The following is an 11,547-nucleotide window of genomic DNA, read 5'->3' as shown; positions in this document are numbered from 1 at the left end:
GCGCAAAGTGTCCGCTCGGTCCTCGCACGGGCCCACCTGGCAGCGGCACAACTGCTTCATCTTCGTGCATTACTTCCGGGCGGCGCGCTGCAGCCTTCGCAGGGCCGCGTTAATGGCGTGTCTCGGCTTCCGCGAGCGTGCGCAGCTAGTAGACGTTGCACTGGCAGGCCATTGAAGGCGATATGGCGTCGGAGCCTTTTAAATGGACGCTGCCGGCGTCCATTTCGACGACCAAACCATTGCCAAATCCCACGGTATCCACCCCACCGACGCCATGGGAAAGAAATGCTGGCCGTTCCGCAAGACGAAGAACGACCAGGAGGCAAGCGGCTCGCGTTCCGGCAAGAAGGCAAGGGTCGGCCGGTACGTCCGCGTTGAGCTCGCGCGGCAGCTATGGGAGGAAAACCGGCCTGTGCCATGGCCGGACGCGAACTTGCCGGGAGGGGGCTGGTACCTGAACTCGCGGCGCGTGCCGGTCCCCCCCGTGCCGCGCGAGGGCCGAGAGCGGCGGGACGAGGTGCGCCGCCGCCGAGCGATCTTGCCGCCGGATCTGCGGGAGGATGAGACGTACGCGCTGAACTCCTACAACTGGATTTCATTCGGGACGTGGGAGTTCGACGCGCGCCGCCGCGCTGGCTACCTCGGCGACGTGGACTTCTTCGACCGAGAGATCGCCGCAGAAGAAGAAGAGAACGACGAGGAGGACGCGGACGACGAGGAGGACGCGGACGAGGACGTCGACATGGTCGACTACGACCACGACGACGGCGGGCCGGCGTGGGATCCGGAGACCCAGCCGCCGGACCTTTCCGAGGATGAGGTCATTGCCATGGCACTGGCCAACAGCGCGCAGGACGAGCTCAACGAGCTCGCTTTGTGGGAGGGGCTCGCAATCCAGCTACGCCGACGCGTTCCAACGACCGCGCTCCGCCTGCTGCTCCGGCGTGGGATCCCTGGCCACAGCCTCCTGCCCATGCGGCGGTACCTCCTCCACCGCCGGCGTACGAGCTTCCATGGCCGACGCCGGAGTTCATTAACCTCGTCAGCGACGACGACCAGTAGGCAGCAACAACTTTTACCACGCCTTTATGGCTTTTTTATGTTTTTTTTAACGTAAATTATGCTTGCATGAATGAAAAAAAAATTATGCGTCGCGCCGCTGGAGCCACCCCCGACGCAAACGGACGCCCGGACGATTTCGACCATTTCGGCCGACGCAAACGGACACGACGCGTCCGTTTCGACGTCCGAAATGTGTCGCGCCGCTGGAGATGCCCTAACAACCAAAACCAACTTGCTTTGGGCATCTCCAGCGGGGCGACGCATATTTATGTCCTTTTGCGTCGGGCACGGACATAAAAAACGTCCGCATGTCCGTATGCGTCTGCCCCTTCTCCAGCGGCAGAGACACATTTATTTGACCGCATGCATGATTAGAGAGGAGAGAGAGGGAAATATTCTGTTTGTGTGGCTAGGAATAAGCGCATGCGTGATTAAAGGAGGAGAGAGAGGGCTGCATGCAGCCCAACCGGACACAAACGGACGCGTCCGCAGAGACGCATTCCTGGCGCATTTTTGATCCACGTTTGCGTCAGGACGGACACTGCGGACGTTTTGCGTCGCTCCGCTGGAGGGTGTTTTTTGTCCGCACAGACGGAGATGCCCTTTCAATCATGAAGTTAACATCTTTCAAGCATCGGAGATAACTTCATTACTCAAGAGGGAAGAGAAAAAGAGAACAAGTACTCCTCCATCCATAAAAAGATGTCCGTGATTTGTGTAAATTTAAATGTATCTATACACTAGTATCTAGATACATCCAAATTTTGACAAACTTGCGATATTCTTTTATAAACAGTTTCCAAAGGTTTAGATGAACAAAATGTATTCCTCCAGCTCAGACTACATTAGCATTCAACAAACGGTGCAAGTAAGAAGAAAAGGGCAACCTGAAAATCAAAACCTTTAAAATTTACTCGGAACATGTTTTTCTGCCTGCATGCTAGTGCATTAACCACTTGGCCACATACGGCAACGAAGTTTTCTAAAAGGCTGTTACATCATTCTTCGATCCAAAATATGAATATATGCACAACATAACGTAGCACTTTTGGGTTTGGTCCTTCTGTCGGATCCTTCAGTGCTGGTACTCCTGATTTTAAGTGTTCTTTTAGGAGTGACGAGCTCATTTAGCACTTTTGTACATGTTGTCGATCGCGCCCTGCAAATTGAAGCAAGGTTAGAACTGATTGGTATCCTCTTGTAGTAGAAGGAATCAGAGCACCATGAACGACCAAAATAGTGCTGATGTAATAAAACAGTAGTAACTTCAGAAGTATCAAGAATTCATTCATTGGCTAGGTTTTCTGTTGGTGCAAATAAAGGTTTCGCCTAATTTGGATAAGTTGCATTGCACCATCGTTGCCATGTCATGCATATCATATCTTGATCATGCTGATTCTTCTACCGTAGTTGTAAGACTTCTATCCGTTGCGTGTTCCAGCACCCCCATTCATTAAGATGATTAATTATTATCTTTCCATTTTGCCAGTGCATGAACTAAATTGCTCAAGTCATCCATGCATGTACACAACCTACGCTGAACATGGCTCACAACAATAATACCTGGTAGTACTTGAGCAATTGTGGTCGCTTCCTTTTATATGTTGGAGTGATCAAGTCGCGTTCCATGTCAAACGGCACTGGGTCAAGATGTACAGCTCTTATGAATTCAAAACCTTTGAGCTGCAGAAAGATTTAGAAAGTTAGGGTGTGCACTGCAGTAAGCTTTGAATATCATTACAAAAATAGCAAAACAGGAAAACGATAACTATCTAACCTTCTTCTCTTTTCCTGTTTTTGAAAGTTCTGCCAAAATGTACTCTTTTGCTTTTGGATTCTCACACAGTGCCTCAAAATCACCACTGATTCCATTTGCCTCAGCCCAGCTCTCAAGAGCTTCCTTGTTAGGATTGACTACGGCAACAAGGAATGACTCGAAACTATTGCCATATACCCATATCTGGACAAATGTTTACAAAATTTAAGCAGATATTTCAGATTATTTCAACACAACAGTGCTGGAAACAATAAATAGAATGAAGCATGCATAAACCATATTGATCAGTTATTAAATAAAGAACAATGCTGCAGAAATAAATGAAATAACACATAAATTTAGAAAACTGAGCTCTATATACCGAGTCTATAGCAGAAACGACACCGTAAATGTTCTCCAAATTTTCAACTGCCACATATTCTCCTTGTGAAAGCTTGAAGATGTTCTTTTTGCGATCTATGATTTTCATACTTCCATCAGGTTGCCACTCACCAATGTCTCCTGGAAGCAGAAAAGACTATGTTCTGAATCTCCACTTGTGATAAGGGACAATATAGAACAGTTTGTGTCAATAACACGACTAGTTACTACAGTGATTTTCTGCTTCGAACGGTTACTATTAAAATACAAACACACCAAATGTGATCTCCATTGTACTGTTATGCAGGATAAAGTGAGTAACAACGACTTGTGATCTTCAACTTTTAGCCTCATTATTTCACTACCATGTGGACCGATACTGCCACATATTTAGAGATCAAAATATTTAGAGCTACTGAGAAGAAGAAATGCTAGTCATTTGGCAAAGCTTATGTTTCATTCTTTACTTTTGCAGCGATTGTATAGCGAAAGCATATGACAATTCAAACACTAAAAAGGCAAGGCGAGATGTACCTGTATGGAACCATCCATCAACCAAAACCTCCTGCGTAAGGTCTTCACGCCTGTAGTACCCTGAGAATAATGTTTCTCCCTTGATGCAGATTTCTCCACGGGGTGTGCTTGCAAGTGCATCATAATTCATTTCAGGGACAGATTCGAGACGGGCATCAATATTTGGCACTGGAGGACCAACAGTCCCTATCATGGACATCTGATTTGGTAGCGAGACAAAGGATCCAGCACATGTTTCCGTGAGACCTAGAGGAGAACAAATCATAGGGAACAAGTAGTTAAAATGGAGAAGAAAGATGAACAGAAAACATCAGCTTATGCAGATCAAGGACTATAACCTGATTTAAGCAAAAGAACATATACAACCCTTTTTCTGTTGTGAACCAGTTTTAAAATAGTGCATCTTGCACTAAGTTCTGTTGACAGATTTACGTTAGTTACTGATAAAAAAAAGGGAACATGCTGATGACATGAGCAATATATATGCGTGTAAAGTATGAAGTCGTGGGCCCATTACATGGTTATACCGTTATATTAAACTCAAAACGGTAGATCTAATACATACGATTAATTTAATAAATTTTACTGAATAATCGGAGTAGAGCAGAAATATCAGGCAATCTTTCAATTTGAACCAATCATAACAGTAAAATTTAATTGTTTCATATGACGAGAGGATTAAAAAAGAAGTACCGTATCCTTGTAAAACATGTGCGCATGTCACCACACGCAGGTATTCTTCCACATGAGTGGCAAGTGGGGCCGCTCCAGATAAAATAACACGAACATTTCCTCCAAGACCTTCTTTCACCTGAGTGTGATAAATACAGTTTCTAAAATATGAACGCAGCAAACTGGGAACAGCATACATAATAAAGAAGCAGTGAATGTCAAGATGAAGTACCTTACTGAAAACTACTTTGTCACATATTGCAGCAGCTTCAGTGTGCTTAGCTCCCCTCATCATTCTAAATTGCTTGCTGGAAAACACAAAGCGTACGTCATACTTGGATTTGTGACAGGTGAGTTCTTTAATGATGTAAATTAATGATGCGATCAGAACTATTGCTAGCCTAGGGCCAGGGATACAAGGGCTGTAGCCCCAGTCCAGCCCACAGTAAATAGGGAGTAAGTATGATGTTTTGGCCCAATCTCAATCGCAACAGACATGCACCTCAGAGCCCAGGATTAGTACTCCACTTGGTCCAATCCTGGGTTCTCCAGTGGATACCCACACTTAGTAATTGCAAACTTGGCATGAAGTGCACTTGAGAAGAAATATTGGGTTTGTGATATTAAGAGTGCAAGTAAGCATTCTACGCTTCCACGCAAAAAAAAACACTTTGAGATAAGCAGACTTACAATTTGTATGCAAGATTGAACATTGTGCTCTTTATGAAACCACCAGCTGAAATTTTAGCTTGAAGCCCTGAAGAAGTGTAAAGCAAAGGAAAAAAAACATTCTGTGAACTTTGGATCTCAGCGTCAGCTCCAAATCTTTTAAATTTGGAACGGCAGAAGCAGAATGCAGCAATGGATAATGCAAAAACTATACACCAAGTTAATGCATGAACATACAACAGTGAATAAAAGAATCTCGAATGCCAATTCTTCATATTACGAATGCCAATTCAACAGAGAATCAATCCATAGTTGTGATAAAACAAGAGCTAAGACAGGCAACTCGGTGATTCCATGCCATCATAGGCTATGCACAAAAGATTGATTATTGATTAGGCCATCTGACTAAGATACCTAAAGAAGTTACTGCGCCAGCCAGCCAGTTAAAGCCAACAAAACCAATGCAAACCAAAGGACAACAACAGAGTTTAAACACATCCAGATAAACTTTTTAATGTATAGGTTGGCTTATTTGTTTATCTTTAAAAAAACTGATCATACAATATATGTACACAGTATAATCTACTAGTTTGCTGCTTCACAAATTAAATTAAATATCTCATAATATGCCCATGGAAACAAACCATGGGACTTGAATAGCTAGCTAGCCCAATTCCCGCACAACTGTAGGCTATATTACAGTACATAAGTTGACTTTTGCACTATACTCCTTTTATTTAAAAGAACAAGTATATGCGTAGATTATGCTACAAGATAGTGACTGCAATGACAATTTTCATGGAAACCACTTGGGAGTATCTAGTGATTACCAATGGAGTATATTTGAAATGAGAAATGAGTACAGTACCATACATGCGTATAAGTGGTATATGAGTGATACATACTCCCCATACATATGTCTATATTTGAAAAATGTGCTGAACTAACAATGATTACAATCAGAAATATAGTCATATGTCTTATACAACTCTAGTGGTCTGAACGCATATTCATTACTCTGTAGTCTGCACCAAAATAAGCAGTGGTGGTCTCTCTCCCTCTTTTTCCTCGAATTAATGTGGGAATTTTAGCCTCTCAGAGTAGAGGACGTGGAAACTACTTTTTAACCCTGTTTTAATAATAAATAGATTTGATAAGTGATTGAAGTAGACCCTTACCAGAAAATATCCGATCAAGAACACGTGGAACAGCACATAAGATAGTTGGTTTCAGTGTCCCAATATCCTCAACCAGTAACTTAACATCCTGTACCATATCTTAAATGTCAACAAAGATCCAAAAGAAATACCCCAAGAGGTATTATGTGTACATGTAATGATGCTTACCCCACGCCAAAATCCAATAGATGCACCATGGAACATAAACAGCTCTTCCACAACTCGGTCAAAGATATGAGCAAGAGGAAGGTAAGACATGTAAACATCGGTTTCCTCCAGCTGAGATTATCAAAGAGTAAGAATTTAAAGGTTAATTACTGGAGAGGCAAAATCACATGATGTAATGGCTGCTGGCATCTTACCCGCTCGTTTACAGAGTTAAGCAGACGGTCTACACCTGCGATGAGACAGATAATGCTCGCATTGGAGATCAGCACACCTTTGGGATCACCAGTAGTTCCACTAGTATACATTATAGTACATATATCTGTCCTTTGCTTCACTGGAAGATCAAATTCTTGGTCACCTGCCTGCAGATAAGATGCCACAAGGAAACAACTATAGTTAATAACTGTGTTTTTAAGACTCTCTCTGTAAAATATTTTACATCAATTAGAAAATTGAAATTGTCATGTTTGAAATTGTACTGTGTGATCAAGCACAACTGGCAAACAAGATATGAAATTCTGAGGATATCTAGCAACATATGGTAACAGCAAATGAACAAATAATAGCTGGCTTGCCAAGTTTGCAGCCAATAACCATTAGAAGCCTTTGTTCTGATGTTCCACAACTGAGGTTGGGTTAAATGTTTGCTTATCCAGCCATAATACACTTAGACACAATAATGAAGTGCACATCGTGATGAAATATTCATATTGTTAAGAATAATATTCAGCACAACCCACATGCAGAGCTTGTGACCTATCTTACCAAACAAAGAAACTCATGCCATGAGTAAACATTCATATTATTAAGAAATAGTATTCAACACAACCAACATGCAGAGCTTGTGACCTATCTTACCAAAGAAAGGAACTCATTCCATGAGTATATTGACAGCCCACACTTGGAAACTTCTTCCTTTTGTTCTTGAGTCACGTTGCCAAAACTCACAATAGCTACAAACATAATTATATATTTATTCTCGCGGTAGAAACAATTTGGTATTTGATGATGAAAGCTATCTAGAATGAGTGAAACTCACTTTTCAAGAACTCGGTTGACTTGGGAAATGTCTTCAAGAGCTGTAAAATTGAGATAAAAGATGGACAATAATAACAGGATACACATTAGCATGGTTGCTTCACAATTGTCTTAATGTTGGCCCAAAAAATATATAGACAATAAATAAAAATATGTTAAAACAAGGCAATTGCTCAACAAAAGAAAATAGTGTTGACAAATAGAATGTTTTCTATTACTATGAATCACCACTTCAATTAATGCAAAGAGCTTGTGGAACTTGACAGAGCATAACTGGTACAAGAAATTTGTGAAACCTTGTTTGCTTGGACCCCAACCAGCCAGGGTCCCAGCCCAAAAGAATTGGGCTTGTAGGATTTGGCTACCAAAACAAGGCATTAGAGATACAGAATAGAGTTGATGTACTGCTTTGTAGGTCATGGATTAAGATGCAAACTTCCTAAGGCACCAACCAAATAGGAGTCAACATGTGTCTTCCTCTAAGCAAAGACATGGATACCAAATATTCAAAAGAGTAGTTCATGGGACATTGCAAGCATAGAAATTTCAGATGTTAGATAATGAAGGAAACATACCTCATCAACTTTCTTCTCTTCTGCAAAAGCAATTTCAACTTCTGCATGGCACAAAATAAACTCTATCGCACCAGCCCCTACAGAAAGAGCATTTTCGATAAGCAGGTTGAACTGTACCATCATTATTTGCTTCTTTTATATGTTTGTAAATGTTCCATCTGGGGGAAAGGATCAGTACTTAAGAATTACTAACTGCTTAGTGCTCTGCTCACATATAAGATAACTAGTTTGCAGTATGTTTTAAATATGTCGTAGGGCTTTCATTACATTTTTTTAAGATGAGATTAGCACTTGGTCATGGTTAAAGAAACCTTACATAATGCAAGCATATGAATATTGAGAACCATTTCTCGAGGAGAAGATAAGGAACGACATAAAACTGAAAAGGCAACTAAGAAGAAGTATCTGAACAGAAAAATATAAGCTCATCCATGCCATATAATGGAGATGTCAAGATATATACCAAGAGTGTCATATAATGGAACACAGTAGATTCCATGGGCATTACAAGCCTGCAACGGATAAAAATTGCAACTGAATTAAGTTGGTCACAGATACATGTAAAACATAGTGCTCGTGATTGCTTCGTCAAGAAGTCCAACACTAGTTACTTGTTCCAAAATGATTAAAATGCTGCATCCAGTAGTACAAGATTTTACCTCCATCGTGATAATCCATTCAGGACTATTAGCACCATATATACCGCAACGGCTACCCTGCATAATTATCCAGTTTAAACCTTTTTAGTCAGCACGAAATGCCATGATCCCAGTTTAATCGTGAACCCTGAGCTAAATAAATAGTGAACACAATGTTTAACTCATGTGTTCATTCAAGATGAGAAAAAGACATGACATCTCTCTGGAAATGTTCAGGTAAATTAGTATCTGACTGAATAGAACAGTAAATGCATAAGAAATGAGGGAACAAACCTTTGTGAGTCCACAGCTCCTAATAGAGTTACCAATTTTGCTCGCAATGCCAAACACCTCCTTATATGTCTTCCATTCGTATGCACCAGCCTATTTGTTTATAGCACACAAATCATGTTTTAGCCAGGTTTCTAGTGAGGTTTATTTCAGGGGAGTATAAGTTGTACATGGAGTAATCGACCGAATGGTACCTTCCCGTCAACAATGGCACGGCGGCCAAGCATTTTGTTGTTTGGATACTTCTCCACGGCCATCCTGTTTATGAAAAACATTATTGAAAACCGGAACTGAATAAACTTACAAAGACAAACGGCTCATCAGATTTTAAGAATTTTAGAAGCAAGCCAGCAGCCAAATTGCAAAGGACCAGCCAGCTCAGTTGATTTCCTTGGTCGTTAACTAACCTGAAACTAACCAGAGACCATTGACCAATCTGACATCAGCATAACCACCCACGAATTAATTTAATTTGATCACATGTTTGCGTGGTCAACCATGCGATGCTATCCGCGGATGATGAACAGTTTTAGATGGTAAAAAAAGGGAATTACTAATCCGACATAAGCACAAACAGAAGAAAAAAAAAAGGACACATAAACAGGTCGCCAGGTTTAAGAATTTTAGAAGCAAGTCAGCAGTCAAAATGCAAAGGACCATCCTGCTCAGTCAATTTCCATGGTAGTTAACTAACCCGAAACAAACCAGAGACCGTTGACCGATCTGACATCAGCATACCGTAAAAAATTCAATTCAATTTGATGACATCTTTACATAGCAAGACATGTGATGCTTTCCCGCAACTGACTAACAGATTTATAAGGTAAAAGATTGCGAATTAGTAATCCGACATAAGCACAGACGGGAAGAAAAAAAAGGACAAATAAATCGGAAATTCAACTTGCGATCCTGGGTGTAAATGCCGTACAGAGTAGTAATATATAGGGTTTTAATGCTGGGGCGGTGGTGGGGGAGACAAAATCCCCAGGGTAGCATATACCGAACAACGGTTACATAAGTGGCATAAATAAAGAAATAGGGTTCGAGCAATTAGTTAGCAGATGTGATGACTGATGAGGCAAAGGGGAGCTAGGCGTATCGAACCCGAGCAATCTCCATGTAGCAGGACAGCGACAAATAACGGAGGCAGTACCGGAGTAGTAGTACTACTACTACAAAAGAAAAAAACATGCTCTGCATGAACAGAAGAATCAGCGCACCGAATACTTTGACTAGCGCGCGCCACCAGGAGAAACAGTCCGAGAGGATGCTCCCTCCGCCATTCCTCCCTCCCATCATCAACGGAGCACGGAAGCAAGCAAGCAACCGCGGGCACGGCACGGAAGAGCGAGGATGGATGGAGGGAGGAGCTCACCGGAAGATGTCGTAGCAGCTGTCGAGGCCGGGGACGGGGGCCGGGAAGCCGTCGCGGGCGAAGGCGCTCCGGTAGGTGGGCCCCACGGAGGGCCGGCCGTCGGCGGCCGGTCCGCCCTCCTCGACCTTCACCACGTGCTGCATCTCCGACATCCGTCTCCTCGTGCTTCGCTCGGAGTCTCTTGCTGGGGCTTGGCGATGGACTGAAACAGAAAGAGGCGTGGCGTCGGAGGGGCTAAATAGAATTGATTTGTAGGTGGGGTGGGTGAAGCGGAAAACGGTGTGGAGATGGGGGCCACCTGTCAGCGACAGTAGGCGGGCAGCTGGTTGGTGGGGCAGGCGGCCGGCCGGCCAGCGCGTGGGGTGAACAGCGACCTTCCTTGCAAGATTCTGATGGTCGCTCATCCAGACCAGACGTATCTAAGAGCATCTCCACTCGTCCCCCGACGAGGCCCCCGAGCGACGTTTTTTCCATCCGGACGGCGAATTTCGGCCCAGTCGCGCCCCCGGTTCCTCGTTTTCGTCCGGATTTGGCCCTTAATCCATCCGGCGAGCCCACGCCACCCCCGGCCCCCCGGGGCGCGCTCGGGGACTCCGGACGAAAGGTTTTGGCGCGAAACGTCGTGTGGACCCGCGTAGTCGGCGACTGGAAAACCTAATCCAGTCGATTTTCCCTCCAATTTGCTTGCATATCCCCATTCCCTCCAATTTGCTTGCATATCCCCATTCTCTCCCGCCGAAATCCTCCCAATCTCCTCGTCTTCCAGCTCCAGTTCCTGGCGGCGTCTTCTCGTCCACCACCACTCTCCTCCTCGTCTTCTCGTCCACCAAAATGCCGCCGAAGGCGCCGGCGAGGAAGATGCGGGCGAAGAAGACGAAGCCGCCGGGCATGTCGAACGCCGAGTGGGCGGCGGACGAGCAACGGCGCGACGTGGAAACAAGCGCCAGGGCGGAGAGGGTGAAAAGAGCCGCCGCCAAGAGGGCGGCGGAGGCGGCCCAGGAGGAACAAGCGAGGTGATCGGCATGGCCTATAGCGGCGGCATGTTCCCCGACCAATGGGCGACGCAAGGTACAACAAGTTCCCCGTCTTCCTTCTCGCCTTCGTTGTACTCGCCGTCGCCGGCTGCGTGTTCCAAGAGGGCGCCTACGTCCAACCGTCCAAGCCCACACCGTCGCCGCCGAGCTTGGCGTCGGCGGCGGCCTGTTCGAGG

At 44.3% G+C, this 11,547-nt stretch overlaps 1 protein-coding gene across 1 annotated transcript; it reads right to left on the bottom strand.

Annotated features, from left to right (window-relative positions):
- Positions 1-1,868: 1,868 nt before the first annotated feature.
- Positions 1,869-10,537, bottom strand: LOC127343167 (long chain acyl-CoA synthetase 4). The gene is made up of 19 exons (XM_051369283.2): positions 10,338-10,537; positions 9,157-9,220; positions 8,966-9,055; positions 8,693-8,749; positions 8,497-8,545; positions 8,034-8,110; positions 7,460-7,499; positions 7,279-7,373; positions 6,615-6,782; positions 6,421-6,531; positions 6,253-6,340; positions 5,096-5,162; positions 4,638-4,713; positions 4,427-4,544; positions 3,734-3,979; positions 3,201-3,340; positions 2,840-3,022; positions 2,626-2,745; positions 1,869-2,221 (listed from the first exon to the last, which is right to left on the bottom strand). Exons 1-19 carry the CDS (start codon positions 10,487-10,489, stop codon positions 2,186-2,188), a joined length of 1,977 nt encoding a protein of 658 aa, XP_051225243.1. The 5' UTR covers positions 10,490-10,537; the 3' UTR covers positions 1,869-2,185.
- Between the last annotated feature and the right edge of the window lie 1,010 nt (positions 10,538-11,547).

Source organism: Lolium perenne, chromosome 3 (genome assembly GCF_019359855.2).
Source record: "Lolium perenne isolate Kyuss_39 chromosome 3, Kyuss_2.0, whole genome shotgun sequence".
Classification (NCBI taxonomy): Eukaryota; Viridiplantae; Streptophyta; class Magnoliopsida; order Poales; family Poaceae; genus Lolium; species Lolium perenne.
Note: the sequence above shows the minus strand (reverse complement) of the source record. Positions and strands in the feature narration are given on the sequence as shown.

Bases quoted from the DNA above. Each gene is read 5' to 3' on its own strand.
- LOC127343167 (XM_051369283.2), bottom strand. From the start codon at position 10,489: ATGTCGGAGATGCAGCACGTGGTGAAGGTCGAGGAGGGCGGACCGGCC. The intron at 6,532-6,614 runs GTAAGATGCCAG...TGATAATCTCAG, and splicing joins TTAACTCTGTAAACGAGCGG to CTGGAGGAAACCGATGTTTA. The intron at 3,341-3,733 runs GTACATCTCGCC...TTCTGCTTCCAG, and splicing joins TGATGGATGGTTCCATACAG to GAGACATTGGTGAGTGGCAA.